The sequence below is a fragment of the Rhinoraja longicauda genome, chromosome 3, assembly GCF_053455715.1.
Source record: "Rhinoraja longicauda isolate Sanriku21f chromosome 3, sRhiLon1.1, whole genome shotgun sequence".
NCBI lineage: Eukaryota > Metazoa > Chordata > Chondrichthyes > Rajiformes > Arhynchobatidae > Rhinoraja > Rhinoraja longicauda.
The window spans coordinates 29290591-29318374 of record NC_135955.1 but is presented as its reverse complement, the minus strand read 5'-3'; the positions used below and the strand labels follow the sequence as shown (position 1 = coordinate 29318374).

The window sequence follows — 27784 nt, the reverse complement described above, 5'->3', positions numbered from 1 at the left end:
TTGAATTGAGAGAATGTTCCTGCCTGCTGCAACGTCCACAGGCCTTTTTAAGATCAGTTGTGATCCTAATTCAACAGGTCCTGCTCTCACCGCTGCAATTCCCTGACCATCGAAAGATCTTTGTGTAGGAAAGAACTGCAGATGCTGGTTTAAATCGAAGGTGGAAACAAAATTCTGGAGTAACTCAGGCAGCATCTCTGCAGAGAAGGAAGGAAACAAAATGTATTTATATCACTGAAAGTACTCAACGACAGAGCATCCCAAGCCGTTGGCTAATAGATTACCCACCGATAAAGGATCTTGGAGTATTTTTAAGTTAGAGCTCCAAAGAGTTTTTGGACAGCCAGGAAACTAAGACCAAGGGTGGGACTGGTAAAGAGTTGTTGTGTCAGCTGTGGTAAAATGGATGGTGGAACAGGTTAGAAGCTTGAATATTCCTATCATCCTTCTGTTTCTTAAATTCTTGTCTTCAGTTGCCTAGTTCCTATTCTCCCAGATAGCAATAGATGCACTTAAAAATTCCTATTAAATTGCTTTCCCCTTTCTTCTCTAAGTAACCAGCTCAAGCCCTAGAGTCCTCAGATCGCCGACATCGATGGCTGTAACTTTGACTCTCTCCATTCCTAAATGCTATAATTCCCTCCCTAAATCTACCTTGTCTTTAGATTCTGTAAAAAAAATCACCTTATTGAATCACATTTGCATTTAAGACTTCAAGCTTGGATTAAGGTATCCAATCCGACTGTCTTTCATGTGGGCATTTTGGATAATTAAGTAAATGGCATCCCTGTGTGGTACCTCAGCTGCACGGAGGCAGAGAGGAAAGCTCTTCAGTGGGTAGTCCACAGAGCTCAGAGGACCATCGGAACACAGCTACCAGCCTTGGAGGGCATCTACAACACACGATGCCTCAGAAAAGCCACTAGCATCCACAAAGACTCTTCACACCCCTGCAACAGTCTGTTCGAACTTCTACCATTGGGCAGACGATACAAGGCCTTCTACGCCCGCACCTCCAGACTCAGGAACAGCTTCATCCCCAGGGCCATAGCTGCTATAAACCGGTCCTGCCGAGCCGGATGGTCACATCGCACAGTGAACCGGCACAGATCTACTTGCACTTTATTCTGTTTTAAAACTGTTCCAATTTGTTTCATTGGGTTGTTTAAATTAATACTGACTAGCTAATTAATTTATTGCATCGTATGGGAGGCGCATTCCCAATCTCGTTGTACCCCTGTACAATGACAATAAAGATATATTTTATTGTATTGAACAAAAAACTACAGCCAATGTAAAAAATTGTATCCGGTAAAGCATCCCTGAAAATTCTATCTGTAAACTTGAAGTTTTAGGGCCATTTTTTTTCTACTTGGCATGAGCTAGGCAATGTTTGATTTTAATTTTGCCTCATCAGCAGTTATCTGGTTTAAATCCATCATAATAGTACATGTCATTATCTTCCACCAATGTGCTAATGTACCCATGTTATTATCTTTTCCTAAGTTTCTGTCCTTTCTTAGTTGGAACATGGACAGTAATGAATCATTGCCCTGCTCCTCACAGCTAGAATTGGAAACTGTCCCAGAGAAAAACCAGAGGAGGTTAATTGGTTGTTTTTCCTGAGGAATCGTCGTGACCTCCATATTTAGGAGCACAAAATGGATTGACTGAGCTTGGCTTTCAACACCGAGCCACCTGTTTTGATCACTTGCAGGAGTTAGTTCTTTGTTATGATTTGGTTTGCATGGGCTCTTCCAAGGTTATCAGATAAGGGGTCCTTATTACTCATCTTCAGATTGCATACTGTAGTTGTGAGTGAATGCATGAAAGTTTTTGGACAGTACTGACCAAGTTGAGTACCCTGCTTCAAATGAATATGGGATCTTGAACATTAGGAATAGAGTCATAAGAATTTGCAACTGAGGAAGGTCTTGATGGGGATTTTAGACCGTCATTCCCAGGATACCTCCAGCTAAAGTTCAGTCACTTGAGAACTAACTTGAAGAGCTCGGAGCTAAACTGTTGTTTCAAATGGAGATCAGGGGCTGCTGTTGTCTTTGTTTAACTGCCATACAGCCATTTCTCATCTGGACCATATGGAATCCTCAGGCATGGGTAAAGGCAGCATCATAGTATGGATCAAACCTGGGTCTCTGGTGCTGTGTGGCAGCAGCTGTGCCACCCCCGTGGTTGGGCAAGAACATTGCAGATGCAGTATGGTCGACTTTGGTGCTCAAAACAGAAAAGCAGAGTATTTTTAAATGGTGAGAGAATGGGTGGTGGTTTGGGTGTCCTTGTATGCACTTCACTGAAAGCCATTGTGCAAATACAACCAGTGACTGGAAAAACAAATAACTTGTCTCTCTTATGTGAGGATTTCAGTGCAAGAGTAAATATGTTTTGTTGAGACACGTTGGGGCTTAAGACTGTACCTATAAATGTACAGATGGATCTCCACCTTAAAAGGGAGACTCTTGCCATAAAAGGAATGCCTCAAAGATTCACTGAACTGGTTCCAATAATGGCAAGTTTGTCACGGGATGCGTAATCTGATTAGATGAGACATGTATTCTCTAGAATTTAAAAGAATGGGAAGAGATTTCATTGAAAGTAAAGGATCACTGCAGGGTCTTATATGCTGGCCACCGAGATGATGTTTTCCCCAGCCGAGAATTCTAGACCCAGGGATCAGAATAAAGGATACCCCCATTGGCACTGGAGAAGAAAAATCTCCATGCAGCACTGGGTTGAGGGGGTTTGGTTATGGAACAGGTTTAAATTGTTCTCATGGGAAATTTTGCAAGATGTTTAAATGCTTTGTGTCTTGATGAGGAAAAAAAAGTTGAAACTCATTTTGGAGGCAAGAAGTTGGACAACAGAGTAGCCTGGTTTGAGATAATTGGCAAAAGTGCAGGGAGTGAACAGAATTTGCTTGATGTAGCTTTATATGGGCCGTTGCCAAAAATGGCAGTGTGGTTGACCCAAGAGGCAAGAACAGGGAAGTGATGGTGCATTGTGACCAATTGAATAGCACTTTAAAAAGAGTTAGCACAATCATAGTCGGCTGAATGTGCTGTACAAATTATAGATTCATTTAGTGGCATATACACCAGGGTATAATGAAATTTCTTATTTGCATGAAGCTCACAGATTAAACAGTGTACATACTGTAAAGTGCAGCGGTGGAATTGCCACTTTACAGCGCCAGAGGCCCGGGTTCGATCCTGACTATGGATGTTGTTTGTGATTTTTCCCTGTGACCACCTGGGTTTTCTCTGGTTTCCTCCCACATTCCAAAGACATGCAGGGTTGCAATTTAATGGGCTTCTCTAATTTGTCCCTAGTTTGTAGGATAGAACTAGTTTACGGCTGGTCAGTGCTGATTTGGTGGGCTGAAGGGCCTTTTTCCATGCTGTATCTCTAAACTGAACTAAGTAATAAATGCAAAAATAGATATGTGCAGAATGGTGCAAGATTCATACTATAAAAAGGGCAACATTTTATGTTTACAGTCCTGGCAAGTAAGAATTTGAGCTTTAGTTGAATTGGATTTTAGTGGTATTTAAAAAAAAAATCATTTGCGTTATTGATTGAGGAGAAAGTGTTCACATATATATATAAATAAAATCTATATCCATCTATATCCATCTGTCCACTGGTGTAATTTACACAGTTCTATTGATCTGAGTTTAATGCCATCTGTTCTCTTTGCAGCTGGAAATAGCACAAAAAAACCCGGATATCTACGCACTTCCTATAAAACTACCTAAGGGGGAACAGCCCCAGTCACACAGGTAAGCATGTCCCATCAATAATTTACTCTTCAAATTTCACCCTTTGAGTCAGTGTGCCCTTCAATCAGATTATGTGGTTCTGTAATATAATACAATGTCCCTTACTTGGGTCCAACTGTCTTTTGTCCATAAAATCTTTGTTTTGCTGTTTCCAATTGATTTTCTGGTCTTTGACTTTTTATGGAAGAGGGTTACAATCCACATCTGTTAGTGTAAGGTACCGTGGCACAGCAGTAGAGTTGCTGCCTTACAACACTAGAGACCCGGGTTCGATCCTAACTATGGGTGCTGTCCAAAGATTCCAAAGATGCGCAAGTTTGTAGGTTATTGACTTCTGTAAATTGTCCCTAGTTTGTAGCGTGTGAAACTGGGATAACATAGAACTAGTGTACATGTGATCATTGGTCGGTGCGGATCTGGTGGACTGAAGGGCCTGTTTCCATGCCGTATCTCTAAAACTCAAAACTAAAACTAAGTATTTCCAAACCTCATGCCAGGCAGACTGGCCTGGTTTGAAAATTTCAGATAAAGGGGACATCTTTCTTCTCACCCACCACCCACACAATTCAACCTTGGGATGTGGATTCTGTCCATCTAACCTCTCATTGTCATTAATACAAGTGCTTCATTTGGAGAAAAAAAAGAAGATTGTGTTTAAAATCGTGAAAAGGGTTCAGCATGGTAGATAGACGAACTGGTTCCTCTGGTAGAAAATGATAAATGTAGTTTAGATAGCAAGAGGTTTTGATATTGGAGTAATAAACTTTTGCTACAGTTCTACGGAACATTGATGGTATCACACCTGGAGCATTGTGCGTAGTTTACTTGAGAGGATGTACTTCCAAATCAGGAGTGCAGTCAAGGCTCATTGGACTGATTCCTTGGATGAGGAGAGATGGTTGGTTTGGAGCAAAAGCAAAATGTGAGAAGAATAGTGTGTGGGGCAGCATCTGTGAAGGGAAATAGAGAGATGAAGTTTTGGGTTGGGCCCCTTCAGTCTCTGCTCTAGAACACTCCCCAAGGGCCTTCGGTTCACTGTGAAGGTTCTGCCCTGGTTTGACTTCCTAAAATATAACACCTAATTTTGTCTGAATTAAACAGTCGATGGGCTGTTGTTAAGCAAGGTAGCTGGCAATGTTATTCGCAGGTGGATAGTTGAGTTGAGATACAGAACTGCAATGATCCAGAATGGCAGAACCAGTGTTCCAAAAAACAGAATCTGTTCCTGTCATCTGAGCGGCAGAAACATATCATGTTACTAGAATCTTGATTGTTCAAGTCAAGTCAAGTTTATTTGTCACATACACGTACACGATGTGCAGTGAAATGAAAGTGGCAATGCCTGCGGATTGTGCAAAAGTTTTTTTTGTTGCACTTCCTCCTAGTTCCTGTTTGAGTGGCAAGTCACAATAATTGAATATCGTCCTGCTTTGTGTGTTGATTTATCACCTCAGTTAGAAGGGTCTGAGGTCTTTCGCTTCCATTTTGGTTTGCTGCAACATGTATTTTTACTTGCTTGCATTCCTGGATGTTTGCTTTCTTGCATGTGCAATCTACCTCTCTTTGCAGGGCACTCCATCTAGTGGCACATTTGAAAGTCACAAGTTCATGTTAAATGATGTCATGTAAGATTTTGCCTGAAGCTTGAATATAGTATTTGTTCACTCGTACAACTAATTTTGACTTAATATTGCAGGTCATTTGGCCCAACTCTTCTGTGGTGATGCATAAAAAGTGCACTGTTCAGCTCTTCTCATCCTATCAAGTGTTTTTTAAAATTATGTTCCCCCACTAGGTTATCCTGCACCCCGTCATTGGTAATTCCTGAACAGATAGCACAATTGAGGGAGCAGTGAAGACTAGCTGGTCATGACTCGAGCCCAATTGAACATCACAACAAAATAGGAAAATATTTATAGCCCTGTTTCTCAGCTGGCCAAATTGCCAGTCTGAATGGCAGACAATACATGGACTATGTAGGAAGCAAAAGCCAGGACCCTTGATACACATTCCTTGAGAGCTCCTTCTTCCCTTACTAAAGTTCAACAGAATTACCCCCACAGAATCATGCGCATGACAGAATTATTGAGAATATATTTTATACAAAGCTAGTGAAATGATGCACTCACACATCAGCAATATTCAAATGATGAGGAAATGACTGAGGGCCTTCGAGATCAATTTGTTTTTACTTTGAGTCTAGCAATCCCAGCATTATTGACTATATTTTGCCTCCCTGAAGGGAAATGTAAATTGGGGGAAACTCTTTTATCCTTGCGTGGGTAGGGACCATTCATTGTTGATCTGGTTTACTTCGGAGCATGTTTGAGCATATATTCATTTTCGTGCACTTCATGCAACAAAACTTGCTCAAGGGCAATAAAAAATACAATATTTTTGAAAAGTTGTGACTTATCAGAGAAGATATCTTATACTACCAAGGTTTGATCTGCTTGTATACTTTGGGTTTTTTTCTGGTTGATACACCATTATGGGTCATATTTGAAATAGAGTCAGTGATACAGTGTGGAAATAGGCCCTTCAGCCCAACTTGCCCACACTAGCCAACAATGTCCAAGCTACACTAGTCCCACTTGCCTGCTCTTGGTCCATATCCTTCCAAACCTGTCCTACCATGTACCTGTCTAACTGTTTCTTAAAAGATGTTATAGTCCCAGCCTCAACTACTTCTTCTGGCAGCTTGTTCCATTTGTGTGAAAAAGTTACCCCTTGGATTCCTATTAAATCTTTTCCCTTTCACCTTGAACCTATGTCCTCTGGTCCTTAATTCCCCTACTCTGGGCAAGAGGCTCTGTGCATCAACCCGATCTATTCCCCTCATGATTTTGTACACCTCTATAAGATCACCCCCCATCCTCCTGTGCTCCATGGAATAGAGACCCAGCCTACTTAACGTCTCCCTATAGCTCACACCCTCTAGTCCTGGCAACATCCTCGTAAATCTTTTCTGAACCCTTTCAAGCTTGACAATATCTTTCCTATACATGGTGCCCAGAACTGAACACAATATTCTAAATGCGGTTTCACCATCGTCTAACACAACTGCAACATGACCTCCCAACTTCTATATTCAATACTCCGACTGATGAAGGCCAAAGTGCCAAAAACCTTTTTGACCACCTTATCTACCTGCGCCTCGACCTTCAAGGAACCATGCACCTGTACTCCTGGATCCCTCTGCTCTATAACACTACCCAGAGGCCTACCATTTACTGTGTAGGTCCTGCCCTTGTTCGACGTCCCAAAATGCAACACCACACACTTCTCTATATTAAATTTCATCAACCATTCCTCTGCCCACCTGGCCAATCGATCCAGATCCTGCTACAATCGTTCACAACCATCTTCACTATCTGCAAAACGACTCATTTTTGCAAACTTGCTAATCTTGCCCTGTATGTTCTCATCCAAATCATTGATGTAGATGACAAACAGTAACGGGCCCAACACTGAACCCTGAGGCACACCACTAGTCACAGGCCTCCAGTCCGAGAAGCAACCTTCCACCATCACCCCCTGCTTCCTTCCATGGGTTAAAACTACTAACGGACTCGCAATAACTGCACACAATTAGGAATGGCAAGGCACCTTTAAGCCTGGTTGCAGTACGCCTAAAAACTTGTCACTAAGCCATCAGTGCATGTCAATGATAAGTGTGCCATACTGTGAACCCACTCGGTGACTGCTGAACTCCTTTGGGGGGTTTGACAAGGAAAAGTAGGAGTCAGGGAATGTTACGTATTGCAGTCATGAGTAATTACAGAATGGCGGGAAACTAGCCTATTGGAAGGTCTACCCCTTGAGTTTTCTCTAAGAATGCTAATAGCTACTCCAATAGCTTTGGGCATGGATCAATTATAAACTTATCTTCTTAGGGGGCAGCGAGCAATATATTATGCTTAGATTCAGGACATCAAAGTTCAATCACTCCCAGAGAATAATGCGGTCGTGAGGAATAGGAGGGAGGCAATGTCTTATCAGTTCTCTAGCCACAATGTTGGGCAAGATTATGTTCCAGATAGTCTTTTGTTACCAGTACATAAATATCTTTTTTTAATGGGTGTGATATCCACACACATTGTACCCTCCACGTTTGAGAGAATGGTTTGCAATAATTTAACATGTATACTCAAAACCAGAGATTTTGACTTAAATATGATCCCTCCTGGAATAGGAACTGGTAAACTTAAAAGTGAGTAAATGATGGGGAAAGAATAGGACCATTGTTGGAAAATCATTGTAGAAAATAATGTGCGCAGGCACCTTTCATTTGTTGAAAACTGTTTTAGTTTTCCCAAATTAATTCAAAATGCATTATTCACGACTTTTTAATTGCCTGTTTTTTTTTTAACACACTTTAACAACATTGACTATTTTTAATTTTCTAAATGCTAGGCAACCTGAGCCCCAGATGCCTTCATCACAATCCTATCTGGACCCCAGTGGAATGGGCTACAGAGCAGAAGTGGAGGATGAAGAGGAGGAGCAGTATCGCAGGCAACTAGCTGACCACTCGAAGCGTGGTTACTATGGCAATCACGGGTCTCAGCCCACCAAATATAGGGACACCGAACTGTAGAAGGGGATACCTTGTAACCGTGATTTTAAAAAGAGGAAAAACAAACAAAAGCCTTGCTGGAAATGGACTGCTGTCCCATTGACCCCCTGAACCTTCAGTTACTGATTGACTTGCTGATGCTGCCAGCAATAGTATTTTTATTCTGATAGGACATGTATACCTTTTGCAAATGCTGTTCTAACTGCCTTTTACTCTAGTTTTCACAAAGTTATTTTACATAATTTACAATTCAAGAACAAATTGCAGTAAAATAATTGGGCAGGCCTCCTTTATAACTGAAGGTTCTGCACAGGATCACAAAAGTGCCTTGTGTTTTTATTTCTTGGACAAAATGCTTGCTTTTGGATAAAATTCTATAATTGGTGAAGGTGATGACACTGAACTTGGTTTGAAGTTGAGTTATATTGTTAATCGATAAACCACTCTGATGTAAAGTTCTTTATGGGACCAGATGAAAGAGTTCCTAATTTTGTACTGCATTTGTAAGTGATGTGTGCAAGAGCGTGTCTTGTACCCAAAATGCTTTTTTTTTTCTAACCTGTCAGGATGGTGTTGGTTTTATGTTGATCAAATAAAACATAATGTATTTAAGTGCCATGGTTACCAAGATGCAGTAAAAAATTTGGGGAGCTTTTGAAGAACTACTTAGTCTTTTTATGCTTTTTTAAAATGTTCATGATAAAAGATTTGTTTTTCTGGAGTGCCCTTCAAGTTATTGGAATCTCCCAACATTTCATAGTCACTGAAATGCTCTCTAAGTTTAGTCAAGGAAAGGAAATGCAACAGTGAATTTTCACAATCTTTTGAGCAATATATTGGAATCATCAGTTAGCAAAAAAAATCCATTATTTTAATATGTGTACAATTTTATAAGATGGTGTCACCGGCATGGCCAGTGTTTATTGCTAATCTTGCACATACCGCTGAAAAGATGGTAGGGGGACGCTCTTTCTGGTGAAGGTGCCCTTGGGCAGTAAGTTCCTGGATTTAGAGCCTGCAATGATGAATAAACAGCAAAACATTGAAACATTTGTAATCAGGGTGGTGTGTGAGTTGAAGTGGAACCTACAGTGCTCTCATGTAGCTTACCCTCCTAGGTTACAGCTATAGCACCACATGCATAACAACTCTAACAGGCAACTAACTGGGATGGGTTTGTTGTGTCTGAATCTGGGGCGATGATATAGAAGTTGATGGTTTTTTTTAATGCTTAACTAATTAATGTACACTGGAGTACAGTAAATTTTAAATTACCCTAAAATGCACTCCAACACTTGCCGCTCCTGTTAAATATATTTTCACCCAACCTGTGTCCCATTTATTGACCAATTTCTGGTTCAGATCGAGGTTTTGATGAATATCAGTTGTATTCATGGATTATTCCCATTCAGAACAATGGGGACCCGGCATGGGGAGGACCGCTGTGAAGAACGATGGGGACCTGGTGTAGGGGGACCACTGTGAGGGACGGTGGGTGAACAAAGGGGGTCCCGGTGTGGGGGAGGGGGGGGCACACTCTAGTTATAGAATCCTCTGCTCAGGGGATAAGTCTGTGTTTGTTTGTTCGTTAATTTGTTCCGGTGAAGGTGCTGTGCACACGGCAGCCAGACAGCAGTCGCTTGTTTTTTTCTTTTGTTTTCACTATTAATTTCAAGTTTTTGTGTAAACAAAGAAACATAGAAAATAGGTGCAGGAGGAGGCCATTCAGCCCTTCATTGTGATCATGGCTGATCATCCACAATCAGTAACCTGTACCTTGTGTTGTGACTGTCGGCAGACCAATTTCCCTCTGGGGATGAATAAAGATTTATCGTAACGTATCATATTCACAAGCAAATTCTCGGACTGTCTTAAATTTATTTATCTCGCTACCACATTATGCCTGAAATAGAACTATCGATCAAAAGCCACAATTACTTTTGTATAAATTCAGTAGCCTTTATTTTAATCAGTTGTAGCATGTAGGCATTGCATCCAAGTCCAACAATTTATTGTCCATAGATAGACACAAAGTGCTGGACTAACTCAGTGGGTCAGGCAGCATCTCTGGGGTGGGTGATAAGGATGGGTGACATTTCAGGACCTGAAACGTCACCCATCCTTTATCTCCAGAGATGCTGCCTGACCCGCTGAGTTACTCCAGCACTTTATGTCTACCTTTGGGAAAATCAGCATCTGCAGTTCTGTGTTTCTAAATTTGTCGTCCATGCCTGACCATCTGAACTAAGTAGCCATTTCAGCAGACTTATGAGTCAACCGTGTTACTCTGGGTCTGGAGTTGCAGGTAGATGAGATGTGGTAGGAAGACAGATTTTCCTCCATGGAAGACGATACGGGATTGGTGCAAAACTCAATTAGCTTACTCATTTCATGGACACCATTGCTGACATTTATAATTCAAACTGTTACTTGTCTTAATATTCATGGCATGTAGAGAAATTTGAGATTTGTCTCAAGCATTCATCTAAGCCACAGCTTTCTGGTCCAGCTGTAAACATCACAGAAACCTATGTGATTCAGGTGATCTTCGTTCTGGAGTTTAGTCATAAGTGATAGGAGCAGAAATAGGCCATTTGGCCCATCACGTCTAATTCAGCATTCAATCATGGCTAGACACAAAATGCTGGAGTAACTCAGCGGGACAGGCAGCATCTCTGGAGAGGAATGCGTGACGTTTTGGGTCGCGACCCTTCTTCAGACTGATGTCAGGGTAGTGGGTGGGACAGAGAATGTAGTTGGAGCAGTAAGACTGGTGGGAGAACTGGGAAGGAGGGGTTGGAGAGAAAGGGAAAGCAAGGGTTAATTGAAGTTCAAGGTCAATGTTCATACTGCTGGGGTGTAAGCTACCCAAGCAAAATATGAGATGCTGTTCCTCTAATTTGCGCTGGGTCTCACTCTGACAATGGAGGAGGCCCAGGACAGAAAGGTCAGATTGGGAATGGGAGGGGGAGTTAAAGTGCTGAGCAACCAGGAGATCGGGTAGGTTAAGGCAGACTAAGCGGAGGTGTTCAGCAAAACGATCGCCGAGCCTGCGCTTGGTCTTGCCGATATACAGGAGTTGACACCTGGAACAGCGGATACAGCAGATGAGGTTGGAGGAGGTGCAAGTGAACCTCTGCCTCCCCTGAAAAGACTGTCGGGGTCCTTGGATAGAGTCGAGGGGGGGAGGTTGCAGGGGAAAGTACTTGGGGAGAGGGTGGTTTGGGTGGGAAGGGATGAGTTGACCAGGGAGTACCCTCTGACTAAATAAATTCCTCCTCGTCTCCTTCCTAAAGGAACGTCCTTTAATTCTGAGGCTATGACCTCTCATCCTAGACTCTCCCACTAGTGGAAACATCCTCTCCACATCCACTCTATCCAAGCCTTTCATGGTGGTATCTACAGTTTTCCAGTGGTTCTGAGGATTAATCCCACTCCTGTAGGAAGTTTGTTGGTGGTGAGGTTCAATATAATGGATTCAAGTCTTTGGTGTAATGACACAGCCTTGTTTTGATAATGGTCTTAACTGGGATTGGCTCCGTTATAGGCCCTTTAGTTGGTATTGTGCCTTGTGTGGTATTGTGGTGCAAACACAAGGAAGAGATGTATTTCTGTGGGGAGGCCTGCCTACATAAGTGTGCAAATGCAAGTAATGTCTCCACAATACAGCTCATGTATCAGGATTAGTCATGATCTCATCATCCACATTAGGAGGAAGAGGTCCAGACCAGAGGAACCCTGGGATGATTACAATCGTGATCATCTTCTGTTGTAACTACAGAGGAGTCTGGTCACAGTGGTATTGTGGCCATCAAAACAGAAGATCTCTAAGGAGGCTGGACTACAATCTCTACTAATGGAGTCAAAAGGCTTTAGTGAGGTTGAGAAAGTTGGTGTTGTGCCCTGTCTTTTACTTGCTGTAGCCATGCAGTAAAGATCACGTCTGACAGGCTTCTGGATAGGTGGAATACACACTTATTTGGAAATGGCTCTTCAGTTTCTGGGATGAGTTTGTTCTAAAGGACCTAGGCAGTGATTTTGTAGTGAAAGACAACAGTGAGATTTTTTCCTCCACAGATATATTCCCTTGTCTCTTTTTAAGATGTTCACGATTACAAATCCAAGAGTTCTTGAGGTGTGGACAATATGATGGTGGATTTGTCGAGCTAAAGCAAGCAGACATTCTTTGCATTGAAGTACATTCAAAGGCAGAGCTTCAAGACAACTCATTCACTAATATGTACGAGAGGATAACCCTTGCTCTCAACATCTTCTGCAACCTGTCGTTGAACAGGACTGCCATCTGACAAAAGGATCACTGTGAAATCCCTGGAAAACATGGACCATTTTCCATGTCTTGGGAGCAGTTTCTCTGCGAAGGTGAACATTGATGGTGAAATTGCCCTTTGCCTTCATGTGCCAGTACAACCTTTGGTTGATTGGATTTGCTTTGGTTTATTGAAGAAAAGAATGTTTGAAGGTCAAGGCCTCAGATATGGCACGAAGCTGATGGATTAGTATTTTACCCATGCTAGGCAAGACTACTTCAAGGCTCAATATAAGAGTCATTGCCTTTTTAATATTTCGTCTGGACTTGGGTAGACAAGGTATAGTATGCAATTGAGAAATGTGAGAGGTGAGTAATATCAAAGTTCAGGATTGGCACCCTGGTAAAATTAATTTGCATAATGAAAGAGTACAAAATTTTTAAAATGTATGCACATGACTCTCCACATTGCTCATAAGTGGGCTTCACAGTACTCTTGTACTGATCAAAGATGCATAAATCTTTGAAAATAGTAAAACTCTTTCAGAAGGCTACTAGACCACCATAGTGGAGTGAGTCTTGGTTCCTCAGTAGAGGAGCCTAATAAAATGTAAAGCTCTACTGACCTTCATAAACATTGTTCAATCATAGCTTGAGAATTTGGTTTAATCTTGAGTATTGTACCTTGCAATGGCGATCAAATATGAGGGGAGGTTACAGTTGTGTTTTACTCAAATCGTTCTACGTTTGAGGAAATTTGGGTATGTGGAAAAAATGGAGGCGTATGGGAAGAGAAGGCTGCTTCGGGGAAGAGAAGGTGAAGTGCATACTGCAAGCGGTCGTCAAATCACTGATGGGTTTCATTAAGTAAGTAATCTGTTATCATTTCCAGTAGCATGAAGACTTGAATGCAGAAAACACAGATTTAAAGTGAGTTTGTAAAAGAATTTGCGTGGGAAATGTAGATTATTTTTGCATCGTAATTTGTGACCTGGGAGCAGATTAAGCAGGTTCTGTCAAAAGGAAATTAGGGGAATATTTCAAGGAGAAATTTGCAGGGCAATGGGGAAATGGGACGCTGGGGACTCAACAGTGAGTGGCAGAATGGGCTGAATGGCCATTGTGTGTATTCCCCGTTTCCTTTGAACAACTGCCGTAATCCCAACAGATTACCACTGCCTGGAATCATTTGGTAGTTATTGTTCTACTTAATTTTAGATGAGGCATTAAACCAAGATCCATTCAGGTGATAGTAAATGATTGCATGAAAATGAAAAAAAAAGCTGAGCGATCCCCTCCCCCCCACCCCCACCTCCCTCTGCATCCAATGTTTCTCCATCCATTCACATCATAAAAATAGTTACTGAAATGCAAGTTGTTGGGTCTCACTGTTCACAAAGTTGCTCCATAACAGCAATGACGCCAGTTGCATACTTTATATGCCAAGCGAAGTGTGAATGCACTATCTCACAGCTTTTAATTATTGTTGGAGATCCCAAATAGGAGATTCTGTAAGGGGAAGATGAGGTAGAATGGGAGGAGGCTCATAAATACAGCAGGGACCAAATATGTAAAACTCCGTGTAATAAAACTTCACCGTGATACATTTTCTAAATCTCTTGTGGCTTGAATAATGTGAAGTTTAATCACATTCTTAAATGCTGAAAACAGCAAAATTCTTAAGCTTCAAGGGACAATTGTGAACTGCAGGACTGCCTATCCAGCACCTCTGCCATGCGTGGATGAAAGAAACCCTCATCCATGCCTTCAACTCAACTGTTCCAGGATGTTCACCCACTCAATTCTTGGATTCACCCCAAAATCTGGTGTACAATTGGTCCAGGGTGTCTATTGCCTTCTATGCTTAAAGTGCCTGCACTTGGGCCTGGTCTGAAGATGTCTTGATCTCAAAATTGTTCTTCGCCACCTCCCTGGTCCCAATCCACTCCATGGCCCACACGTCTATTTCGACAATCGCCTCTAGCCCTGTAACCCTCCATGACCTTTCAATCCTGGCCTCTTGCGCATCGTTAATCTCCTCCCTCTCCTCGGACTTGTGCTCAAGAATTCCCTCCTTTCAATCTCTTTGGCACATTTCTGAGCATCAAAATGCTCTTTTAAAAAATCAAAATATTCTTTCCAAAAGCTCCCTGGGTGACAAATCTCGCAAAGAACCCTGAAACATTTGACCATACATACAGTATTAGTTGGCGAGATAAAGGAGTTGGGATATCAGTTTATGAATATTAGGAATATTAGTCATGAGGTGTGAGAAAAGGCAGCCGGAGTCTGAAATAGCAGTGGAGCTTGTGCCCGCCCGTCGCCTCTGCCACCCCCGGGCTCCGGGTGTGGAGCGGCTTTTCCTGCCACCACCCTGTGCCGTTGTCGGCTCTTTCTCCACACACCGTGGTTTGAGCGGCTGCCAGATCTAGTAACGCAATCCCTATCTCGCCTGCGGTTATTTTAGAACTCCTCCAGTGAGTCACTTCAGGGGACGTGTGGAAGAGAAAGTTTAGGAAAAGTTTGTTTCTCTCTCTCTCTCTCTCACCACCCGTCCTCCTCCCAACCCCCCCCCCCCCCCCGTCTTGGAGACGCGTGGGGGTAGAGCTGAGGGAGAGAGAGGGCGGTGAGCTTTCCAACAAGGCGTCCAAGGGTGGGATTGTTGGAGCCAGGCAGCGCCGTGCTGGTGTTGATGTATGTGACTGTGCCGAGCTGCAGGGATCTCTCTCTCTCTCTCTCTCAGACTGCCAGCCTGTGTCCTGCTGCTGGATGTCACTGCCCGTGGTCTTGCCCAGTCCTTGCCCGGTGGTGGCTGGAGCGGCCGGCGGGGAGCTCCCACTGCGCTGCCGGGGTCGCTTGGCTCCCGGGGCGCTGCCCTTGATCCCCGGGCGCCAGGCGGTACCAAGCCCGCTGTACGGCCGCTCACTCTTCGCCCTGGGGCTGCTGCAGATCGCCCTCGGCTTCTCCGTCGTCTCCCTCAGCTTCGGGGCTCTCTCCCTCACCGAATCGCCCAACGTCAGGAACTCCTGTCCTTTCTGGGCCGGCTCCTCGGTGAGTTTGCAAACTTTTTAAAAACTGGTGTGGAAGTTTAATTGATGCATCTTTCTGGCTTGTCACATTTCTGGATTATACGCGGCACTTAAACTGTTTCGTTTAACTTCTCGATTTAAGGTTCGTGCATTCTTCGTGATTACTTTGTTTTAACCCTCTTGTCATTTAAAAAAAAAAAACAGCTCTTTTCTTTTTAAAGATTTTATCAATTAGAATCATAACAACAAGTTGATTTCGTAGACCACTTTTAATGCAGTAACATACTCCGAGAGAAAATATGCAAGTCCGATTGGTTAAAGTGGTTGTGTTTAGGCAGCTTCTTAAAGGAGAGGGAGATTTAAGGAGGAATTCCACAGGTTAGAGCACAGCGATGGAAATTGAGGAGAAGTTTGAGGTCGGAACAAGAGTTGTCTAGTGAGATTGGTAGAGCGAATGAGATTGTAGTTGAGGACAATAGAAGGGTTTCAGATTTTTTTTCCCAGATCAACTCTGAAGAAGGATCCCGACCCAAAACATCGTCTGTCCATTTCCCTCGTTGATGCTACCTGACCCGTAGAGTTCATCCAGCAGTTTGTTCTTTGCACAGGATTTCAGCATCTGCAGTCTCTTATATCTGCATGGCAGTGTTGCTTAACATTGAGCCAATATATGTCAATGGGGTGGGTAGAACCTGTGTGAGTTGGGGCATGGATCGTTTTGAATCTCAAGTTTAGACAGGGTTGACGAGGCAGAGGCTGCACAGGAGTGAATTGGTATTGTCAAGCATTCACAAAGACGTGAATGAAAAATTTAACAGCAGGTCAGCTAAGGTGGGAAAGAGGCTATTTGGCTCATCCGACTCCTTCAAAAGACCTTGCCTCTATGAGGTAGAGAGAGTTCTGTTCACCTCGCAGCTCTTTGTATTGTCTCGTTCTTCTATTCTGCCTCCTCTCCACATCAACATGTGTGGGATATAGATTTGGTTACAAGGAATGGAAGGATATGAATCATGTGCAGGCAGAGGATATTATCTTCTCATCATGTTCAGCACAGACATTGTGGGCCAAAGGGCCTGTTCCTGCATTGCACTGTTGTATCTTCCATTGAACTCATTATCATTGATTGTGGTACGCAATGATAATTAATGGAATCTGTGGGAAGTTGATGGGATGTAGGGAGTATTAATTGGGATTGGTTTTGAGATACATCATAGAAACAGGCCCTTTGGGACAATGTGTCCACACATCGATCACCTGTTTACACTAGGGCTATGTAAAAACCACCTCATCTACTCTCTACACGTTAGGGGCAATTTACAGAGGCCAATTAACCTACAAACCCACATATCTTTGGAATATGGGAGGAAACCAATGCACCTGGAGGAAACCCATACGGTCACAGGGAGAATGTGCAAATTCCACACAGGCAGCACCCGAGGTCAGGATCAAACCTGGGTCTCTGGGGCAGTGAGACAGCAGCTCTACTAGTTGTGCCACTGTTGATGTGGTCTCTGGGCCACAGGGTCTGTCCTTCTGCTGTATGACACAAACTTGGCCCTCAGCCGCTGAATTAATGGTTGGACAAATAAGTTCTGAAATGGTCAAGTGACTAGACTGTAGGAGCAATTGGATTCTGGAGACTTTTGGGTTGGAAAACCCCCTAGAAATGGAGAGGAACAAAGCTTTAATAGGAATACATTGGGTAGAATTTTAAACTTGGCATTGCTTAACAAGAAGTAATTGTTAGTCTGGCACGGAGAGAAGTCCAAGTTAGGACATGGACAGCAAAAGTTTGGATGGCCTTAAGTTTACCAGAGAATCTAAAGAGGGAGGCTCGTCAGGGAGTGTTAGAATAGTGAGGTTTGGAGGTTACAAATGCATGGATGAAGGTTTCAAAATGGCTGAGGAAAGGTAGCAATGGGCTTTGTGATGGAGATGATTATGAGTGCATGTGTGTGGTCTGTGAGCGACTGAACAATTTCAGAAAGTGAAAGGGAAGGCATTATATCTGCAGTATTCCACAACAAAAGGATTAGGATAATTTGTGGGGGTGTTTCTAGCTTTAAAATAAAAATTCTTGAAATATAATAGCGCACCCAGAAGGAAATAGTAACATTTAGAATAGTAACTTTTACAATAGCTCAAAAATTACTTTAAAACGATGGAATAACTTACAAAGTGATTTACTGCGTTCGTGTAGATACAGGAAGTTCACACATAAACAGAAGTGCTATTATCCGCAGAGTATCAGTTTTAATAACATTGGGGGAGGGAACACTATCAGGCCATGCCATCCTCTGCAAACCAGCCCCTGCTTCATCTTGAAAAGAAATGGAACCTTTATCCCTGGAGCTAAGGAGGTGAGAGGGGACATGACTGAATGAAATTTTGATGGATAAGGATGGGGAGATTGCAGGATTATTTTGCCCTAATCAGTTGTAGATAAAACTAGAAGACATAGGAGATTTAGAGAGGATCTGACGGGGGAACTTTATCACTGCAAGAGTGGCAAGTACCTGGAATACACTACATGTGAGATTGGTAGAAGCAAACACTGTCAACATTTAAGTGTGTGGGAGAACACTTGAATTGCCTGGGCATCGGTTAAGGGGCAAGTGCTGGAAGATGGATTTAATATGGATGGGAATCTACCTGTCAGTTAGGACATGGTGGGCCAAATGGCCTGACCCCATGCTTGTGTGACTCTACGACTCACTAAAATAGTGCCATGTGATCTTTCACACCTGCCTGTGAGAAAGGGCAGGGCTTTGCCCAGTCTGAAAGAAAACTGCACCTCCAAGCACACAGCACTCCCTCAGTATCGGTTAGGAATCTCAGTTGGAATTCCATCCATGAATATCTGGAGCAGGACTTCAACCCATAGCCTTTTTAGCTCTGAGACAAGGATGCTGCCCCCCTAAACTGCAACTGGTCCAATGTCTAACATCCCAAGATCAGGATCAGTCCACAGACAGAGAAAGGCAAGATGATGCAGCACTCCTTTGTAAGAAATGGCTGGAAGTAGAAGGTTAACCTGTGTTGTCAAACTGCTCATAACATTGGCCTTGGTTAGAATAGAGCTTGGGGGGAACTGCAAACTGACTGGGCATTGGGACACACTCATGGAATAAGTTGAAGTGACATAAGAGAGAGACCCATATCATGCTAAAGCACCTCCTTCCATGTTGGAATTGGGTAGACAATAGACAATAGGTGCAGGAGGAGGCCATTCGGCCCTTCGAGCCAGCACCGCCATTCAATGTGATCATGGCTGATCATTCTCAATCAGTACCCCGTTCCTGCCTTCTCCCCATACCCCCGACTCCACTATCCTTAAGAGCTCTATCTAGCTTTCTCTTGAATGCATTCAGAGAATTGGCCTCCACTGCCTTCTGAGGCAGAGAATTCCACAGATTCACAACTCTGACTGAAAAAGTTTTTCCTCATCTCAGTTCTAAATGGCCTACCCCTTATTCTTAAACTGTGGCCCCTTGTTCTGGACTCCCCCAACATTGGGAACATGTTTCCTGCCTCGAATGTGTCCAACCCCTTAATAATCTTATACGTTTCGATAAGATCCCCTCTCATCCTTCTAAATTCCAGTGTATACAATGGGCTTGGGTATCATGGCGGTTGTTACTGGTGGCATGCTGATTGTTCATGGTCAAGCAGAAAGATGGGGACATGGGTTCATGTCTCAATTGAAAGTTGGCACTTCCAGTGGAAGGTGCTACTTTAACTAACTTCGCGACGTTAAGGATACAGTCCTGATACAGACAAATGGGATTTGTGTAGTGGGAAAAAAGGTCAGTATGGATGCAATGGGCTGAATGGACCATTCCTTTGCTGTATTACTCTATGACCCCGCAATGCTCGCAATCTGCTGCCCACACCCCTCCCTAACTGCTCCCCAACCAGTGTTACAATGTATCCTCCCTTTGCTCTTATTACTATCCACTCTCCTTTTACCCCGGCACCTTGATCCCCACCTCTAACACTGATCTCCTGCACCTTCCGATACAAAACTGTCTTTCCCAACCATCTCCTCTCCAGATCTTCCCCCACCTCCCCACCATTGCAAATGCGGAACTCTGATTTTTCCCTCTCCCGTGGCCAGCCAAAGAAGGAAGAAAACCAGGACGCACAGTTTGAGTCTCAAAATGTCCAACGCATAGATTCTCACAACCAAGGCCTGATAATTCAGTGACCCAAACTGCTGCTGCTCCACTTCACCAGTGCCGTGTCCCCATTCCCTGTGGATGTCACGCTGGAACTTCCAGGCAACTCTGTTTCTCGATTTTAGTGTGGATGTTGTTTCAATCACATTGGGGAGAAGGTCACACCACCACCACCACCACCTCCTCCTGGGCTTTCAGTTGGAGTAAATGTAGATGCACGGACAACAGCAGCTGGCATTTGTACATCGACCTTGTCATATAAAGCATTCAAAAGTGTTCATGCCAATGTTACTTAAAAAGGTGGTAGGATAGGTGTGGAAAATCACGAGAGGAATAGATCAAGCAAATCCACAGCCTTTTGCCCAGAATTGGGGAATCGAGAACCAGAGGGCATAGATTTAATGTGAGGGGGAGGAAAGATTTAATAGGAAACTGAGGGGTAACGTTTTTTGCACAGGGAGTGGTGGGTGTATGGAACAAGCTGCTGGAGGAGCTAGTAATGGCAGGTACTATCGCAACATTTAAGAAACCTTTAGACAAGTACACGGATAGGATAGATTTGGAGGGATTTGGGCCAAACACAGGCAAGTGGGACTAGTGCAGATTGGCAATGTTGGTAGGTATGGGCATGTTGGGCCGAAGGGCCTATTTTCACACTGTATGACTCTATGATTAAGGATATGAAGTGGGCAGAGGCTGAAGTAGAGCATAAATACCAGGTAGACCAAGTGGGCTGAAATGCCTGTTTCTTTTCTACATTAATTAATTATTGGCTTAAAAGTTCCAGATAAGTATAGCTCTTGAAATGCATAGTCCAATTATATCCTTGTGCATGTTTCTTCAAGGTGGGTTAATTGAATGTACATTACATGTTTGGTTAAATGTTTTCATTCCACTGTCTTGGCAGTTCCTGACATGTTCTGAGGTTTCAAGGTCTCTCCCCTTTGCTTGAAGGCAGGGTGTAGGACACATTGTGAGGTGGAGACTCTTGCATCTGTACACGTGCAGGTTGTCTTGTTTTTTATTACAACTGTCCCTCCAAATTAAGTTTGTCCTTTTGAGGCCAACATACAAATGGTTTGGTTGGGTTGCGTGGGAGAGGCATTGCCAATTATTAGTTCATTACCTTTTACAATTTTTATTTTATCTTTTATTTAAAACCACAAGCAGAAAAGATGAGATAAGAATGAAACATATATCAAGTCAGTGAGTAGGATTTTGCTGATGTACGGCACCACTGAGAGCTGCTGGAGTAAAGGGAGGGGATGAAGAGGTTGTTTGTTCATGGAACAGGAGTGGGAGAGTCACAGCAAGGTAAACATGTCTTCATTTGGAGAGAGAATTGGCTTTGTGACAGCACCAGATTCTGGCAGGCAGGTTTGTCTCATCCAGGCAGTTTCAGAGATTGTGGGAGTGCCATGCAATGATTGCTTGGTTCAAATGCTGATGATGTAATCTCCAAGGGTAGTCACAGAGCTATAGCATGGTAAAAATACCCTTTGGTCCAACTCGTTTGTGCCAACCAAATTGTCTAACCGAGTTAGTCCCACTTACTGAAGCTTGGATCATCAACTCCATTAACCTTTCCTGTCCAGGTACCTGTCCCAATGTCTTTTAAATGTTGTAAACGTACCTGGCTCTACCACTTCCTCTCGCTGTTTATTCCATACATACACCTGCCTCTGTGTGAAAAAGTTGTCTCTTGAGTTCCTTTTACATCTTTCCTCTCTCATCTTTAATCTATGCTTGCTAGGGTTAGATTTCCCTAGCCTGAGGAAAAGCCGAAGACTATTGATATTTTCTCAGTCTCTCATTATTTTATAAACCTCTATAATGTCATCTCCTAGTCTCCAGGGGGAAAAGGTCCAAGCCTATACAGTCCCTCCTTATGACTCCAACCCTCTCGACTCGATAACATTCTTGTAAATTATTATTTTTTGCACCCTTTCCAGTTTAATGACATCCTCTGTATTTGAACATGAGTTTATGAAACTCACTTGGGCAATGGAGCTCATAGTTCCATTATGGTTCCTCATGACCTGCGTGGGTTTTCTCTGAGATTTTCGGTTTCCTCCCACACTCCAAAAATGTACAGGTTTGTAAGTTAATTGGCTTGGTATAAAATGTTTTAAAAAAATTGTCCCTAGTGTGTGTAGGATAGCGTTAATGTGCAAGGATCGCTGGTCGGTGTGGGCCGAAGGGCCTGTTTCTGTGCTGTATCCCTAAACTAAACTAAACAAAAACTGTGATATGAAAGGCCTGGCAGATTCAAATGTCCGATTTATCACCGCACAGCCAATCTGGGAAGCAATTGTAAGAAACAAAAGGCCAGAGAAACTCAGCAAGTCAGGCAGCATCTATGGAGGGTAGACACCATAAGCTGGTGGGACAGGCAGCATCTCGAGAGAGAAGGAATCAGTGACGTTTCGGGTCGAGACCCTTCTTCAGACTGAAAGTCACGGGAAAGGGAAACGAGAGATTTTTTCACCCAGAGAGTTGTGAATTTGTGGAATTCTCTGCCACAGAAGGCAGTGGAGGCCAATTCTCTGGATGAATTTTAGAGAGAGTTGGATAGAGCTCTAGGGGCTAGTGGAATCAAGGGATACGGGGAGAAGGCAGGAATGGGTTACTGATTGTAGATGTTCAGCCATGATCACAATGAATGGCGGTGCTGGCTCAAAGGGCCAAATGGCCTCCTCCTGCACCTATTTTCTATGTTTCTATGAGATAAAGAACAATGAATGAAAGATATGCAAAAAAGTAAAGACGATGAAAGAAACAGGCCATTGTTAGCTGGAGGGAATGGACAGACAATGTTTTGGATCAGGACCTTTTTCCTGGAAAAGAGAGGTGGGGATAGGGAAAAGCCTAGCAAGTGATGTGGATACAGGTGATGGGGGGTGATTGGCAGATAGGTGCAGATAATGTCAGAGGCTAAAGGTGAAAAGGAGACAGGGGTGTCAGATAAGGAAGGAAGGGGAGTGAAGTGTAAAGGTGAATGCAGGGATATGGGTGGAAGGGAATAGGGAGGAGGGGAAAGAGGGGGTGATAACAAGGGGATATACTAAACTGGAAAATCTGGGAGTCGAGGATGTGAGATGAGCGTACAGAGGAGAGGAAAGGAGCAGGTTGACGGGTTGTGGGAAATAGTGGGAGAAAAATGTATTCCACACGGATGGGGGAAGGTTAGGGAAAAGAGAGGGAGGATAGGGAGCTATTACTTGGAAATTGGAGAAGTCTGCAGTTCCTGGTATCGCAATGTTCATGCCATTAAGTTGCAAGCCACCTGAGTGGGATATGAGGTGCTGTTCCTCCAGTTTGCGTTTGACCTCACTCTGCCAATGGCAGAGGCCGGGGACCGAAAAGTCATTTTTGGAATGAGAAGAGGAATCAAAATGGTTAGCATCCGGGAGATCCAGCAGGCCTTGGCAGAGGGAGCACAAGTATTCAGCAAAACAGTTGCCTAGTCTACACTTGGCATTGCTGATGTATGTGATGCCACAACAGGAAAAACAAATGCAGTAGACCAGGTTGGAAGAGATGCACATGAACCTTTGTTTCATCTGGAAGGGCTGCTGGGGTTCCTGATAGACGTGAGGGAGGAGGTGTAGAGATAGATGTCATTGCATTTATTTGCAGTTATTTGCAATATGTAATTGCAGTTATTGCATTCAATGCTGGCCCTTAGGAGGAAGCAGTTTGCGGATTTTTCTATTCTCACCGAGGACCCTCACCTTCTGGGAGTGGAAGATTGAGAAGCTGCAAGTAGGGTTGTTGACATTTTATCAACTGAAGTCTCCAACAGCCCCATGTGCAAGATTGGAGAAGGTATCCCCGTGAACACCTGATCTTACTCAAAGCTGGATGTGATTTCCTTTTTGCTCCCAAATCCAGATTAACAATTGTTTTCTTGATTTTTCATTCATGGGCTACGGGTAAAACTAGCTCCATCTGCCTTGTGAAGGTATTGGTGAAGTTCCTTCACAAAGAATCAGGTGGTGGCCAAATTCACCACTTTGCTCAGGACTTGAATTCAGGTCCATATGCCAGATCCCTCTCCTACAGGATGTCAATGGACCAGATAGAGTCATCACTACTAACGCTGAATTTAAAATAAGATTGGTTTATTTAATTAGAATTTATGTTCCCAGCTGTCCTGATGGGGAATTGAACTCGTGCCCTCAGATCATCAATGCCGACCGTTGGGTTAGCAGAGCAACAGCAAATCATCATGCCACCATAGCTTCCATGTAGAAGGGCAGCTGAAGTCTGAAGGAACCCTTTTAGTTTCAAGATATAGCATGGAAACAGGCCCTTCGGCCCACTGAGAACATTCCAACCACTGATCACCCATTCACACTAGTTCTACGTTAGTCCACTTTCGCATCCATTCCCTACACATGGGGGGGCAATTTTTACAGAGGCCAATTAACCTACAAACCCGCATGTCTTTGAACACGAGTCCCTGGCCTTTTCTCACTCTGCCAATTTTCTGTTCCTGCTTTTGGTATGCTTCCAATTTTTTTCAGATGCATTTTGCAGAACCTTGCATAACACTGAGATCCACCACACTCTACAGTTGACCCATCAGCTGAGAAATTACTTCATTTTCACTTCACTCCCCTGGTTCTGATGACTTCCTAAACTGAGAGGCAGGAATTAACCACCCCACATTCACTCTGAATCTACCCAAAAATAGAAGTTGCTGCAAACCTTCTTATTCTCTGTTTAATAAGCACATAAGGAACATCTGAGGAGTTAGCCATAGGACTGAGCCTGCATTGCTACTACAAGATCTTCCGTATCAGTTCCACATTCCTGTTTGACCCTTGTATCTGTTGCTTCTGTTGTTGCTCAGAAACCTACCAGTCTTGGCTGCGAATATAGTTAACAGCCAAACACCCACAGCCACTGGGAATGATTCACACGCCTCGTGCAAGGAAATTACCACCAGGATAAATGCGCTCCCCCCCCCCCCGGGAGGACCGCCCCCCTTCCCGGTGTGACCCACGCCTGACCTTCCTCCTGTGGTGCAGCGCAGCGGCAGAGGGTCCAACAAGATGGCCGTTGCCACCGTTCGCTGCCGACTGCTGCAGGAGAGCTTTCGGGTCCACGGCTCGCTCTGCCCGATACAATGGACTCCCGTGGCCGACGTGAGTGCCACCCTCTACCCTTCCCTGTTCACCCTCGCCCGCCCACGGCACCAGGGGACACTCCCCGCCTGCCAACGGGTCCACGGATCGGTAGGTTTGCTGGGCCCGCAGGAGAGGTTTGCACCCAACGGGGGTTGCCGTGCCTGCAGGACTGCCCGCAGGAGAGATTTGCACCCAACAGGTGCAGACCTGTCTAGTCACGTATAAAGCTTTTAGGATTATGTGCACAATGCTATCCTAGTTTGATGCATGTCAGGACATGGCTTGGGTGTGACACTTTGCTCTGAACAAATTTCAGGGTAGCTCTTTAGACTTTGAGATTTTAGACCTTTGACATACAGAGTGAAAATAGGCCCTTCCACCCACGTTGACCAGCTATCACCCTGTACACTAGCACTATCCTACACACTAGGGACAATTTACAATTGACTCGGATGTGGTTCGTTATGAGAAGGGGTTTATTGTAGCGATTTGACATAATGCAAGGTTTGGCCAGAGGCAGTTTTTCAAGTTTTGGTCTTCTTTAAGGATGGATTTACCTTCCTTGGAGAAGGAACAAGAGAAGTTGAACTGAATTGACTCCTGGGAAGAGGTCATCTTGCAACAAAAGACTGGGTCTCTGAAATCTCACCAGGTAGATGGTGAAGGGTCTTGGGAAATTCACTGGGTAACAGGAGGGCCATAAGGCTGAGATGGAATTTCTTTTGATGATTGGGAATCTTCTGAATTCTCTACCACAATGGACTGTGTACACTGAGTGGTGAAGAGTATTTAAGGCTAGCAGGGGCAAACTTCAAAGTGGATATGCAGGAGGTTTTTTTTTTACACAGAGTGGTGGGTGCCTGCAACACGCTGCCAGGAGAGGTGGTGAAAGAAGTCACAATATGGCGTTTAAGTGGCTTTTATATAGGTGCATGGATATGAAAAAATATGGATTGCATGCATGCAGAGAAGATTAGTTTAACCTGGCATCATGTTCGGCACAGACATTATGGACTAAAGGGCCTGTTCCTGTGCTTTACTGTTCTATGTTCTACGAGAAGGCTTTCTGGACTATTGGGGAATTGAGGATTGTGGGGATTAGGCAGGAAAATGGAGTTGAGGTGAAAGATCAGATCTGGTGTGATCTTCATGAGTGACAAAGCATAGTTAAGGGGCTGCTGCCTACTTCTCGTGTTCTTTCTACCACTGCTCTGGTTGATGTAAATGACAGAGTGGTCAGATGTGATGGGCATAACAAACCATGAGCACCAATGCAATTGAACAAGACAGTTCAAGATTCAAAGTACATATTTATCACCAGAGATGATTATCGAGTCACCTTTAGTGTCCTCTTTCCACTGCTATGCCGATGACACTCAGCTTTACCTCCCCCTGAAACCCAACAACCAGTCAAATTTAAACAGCCTCTCACACTGCCTTGAGGACATAAAATGTTGGATGGCACAGAACTTCCTCCAATTAAATGAGAGCAAGTCTGAGGTCATCCTATTCGGCCCCCCCGACTCCACCAAATTGATAACAGGCAGTCTTGGAAGTCTATCCTGCCTAGTCAAACCGCATGTCAAAAACCTCGGCATGATATTTGACTCTGCATTAAAATTTGATAAGCAAGTCAACGCTGTGGTAAAAGCCAGCTTCTTCCAACTTCGAACCATAGCTAAAATCAAACCTTTCCTCCAATTCGACGACACAGAAAAAATCATTCACGCTTTCATTTCCTCCCACCTAGACTACTGCAACTCCCTATACACTGGGATCAGCCAATCTTCCCTGTCCCACCTGCAACTGGTCCAAAACGCCGCAGCGAGACTCCTGACGGGTACCCGTAAAAGGGACCACATCACCCCGATTCTGGCCTCTCTCCACTGGCTCCCTGTACGGTACAGAATCAACTTCAAGCTCCTCCTATTCACGTATAAACCCTAAATGGACACTCCCCCCCCTACATCAAAAATCTTCTAACCCCCCTCTCTAACTCCAGGTCCCTCAGGTCGGCCGACTTGGGGCTACTCACTATCCCGCGGTCTAGGCTTAAGCTCAGGGGTGACCGCGCTTTTGCGGTTGCAGCTCCTAGACTGTGGAACAGCATCCCTCTCCCCATCAGAACTGCCCCCTCCATCGACTCCTTTAAGTCCAGGCTCAAAGCCTATTTCTACTCCCTAGCGTTTGAGGCTCATTGAGGAGGCGCTGTGAACTGTTTGCGTGCTACTGTATGTTTCATTTTTTTCCCCATTGGAACCTAATCAGATGTACAGCACTTTGGTCAACGTGGGTTGTTTTTAAATGTGCTATACAAATAAAATTGACTTGACTTGACTTGACTCTTGTTGAACGACTTAGTAGTAGGGACTAAAATACAGGTGTTTCCACAAGGGAATTGCCTATATCTGGAAAAGGGAGAAATTGGCTGCAGCATTTTTGTTAAACAGGCAGCACAAAGCCCAATTAAAAGGCCAAAGTTCATCTAGATTTGGGGCTCAATTCAAAATCAGATTTGTGCAGCTCATCCAAATTGTGCAGTCGTACAGAGGGGAGACCATTTGGTCATTGTATTGGCACTTTGAGATGTGGGGGGAACTCTCCAATTACTCACAGTCCCCCTTCTCCCCTACTGCCTTGGAACTATTATACATAATTATCCCATACTCCAGTGAAAGCTCTGATTGAAACTTCTTCCACTGCCCTTTCGGGCTGCAAATTCCTGACCACAATTTGCTGTGCAAGAAAATTCTCCTGATTCCCTCTCGACTTCTGCTCATAACCTTTAACTACATTCTC

At 43.9% G+C, this 27784-nt stretch overlaps 2 protein-coding genes across 11 annotated transcripts in view; both read left to right on the top strand.

The window, feature by feature from the left end:
* Positions 1-9038, top strand: part of tjp2a (tight junction protein 2a (zona occludens 2)) — a 110912-nt gene extending 101874 nt beyond the window's left edge. For all 7 annotated transcript variants that reach the window (XM_078395362.1, XM_078395380.1, XM_078395358.1 and 4 more), the window contains 2 exons: positions 3718-3797; positions 8214-9038. In XM_078395362.1, the coding sequence (XP_078251488.1) occupies positions 3718-3797; positions 8214-8397 (264 nt within the window). In that variant the 3' untranslated portion in view covers positions 8398-9038. The remainder of the gene's footprint in view (positions 1-3717; positions 3798-8213) is intronic.
* Positions 9039-15026: 5988 nt separating this feature from the next.
* The window catches only part of fam189a2 (family with sequence similarity 189 member A2), a 66644-nt gene continuing 53886 nt past the window's right edge, over positions 15027-27784 (top strand). For 3 of the 4 annotated variants that reach the window (XM_078395429.1, XM_078395431.1, XM_078395422.1), the window contains exon 1: positions 15030-15694. In XM_078395429.1, the coding sequence (XP_078251555.1) occupies positions 15413-15694 (282 nt within the window). In that variant the 5' untranslated portion in view covers positions 15030-15412. Of the gene's footprint in view, positions 15695-27784 lie in introns of all 4 variants that reach the window. The other variant, XM_078395425.1, reaches the window with a different exon arrangement.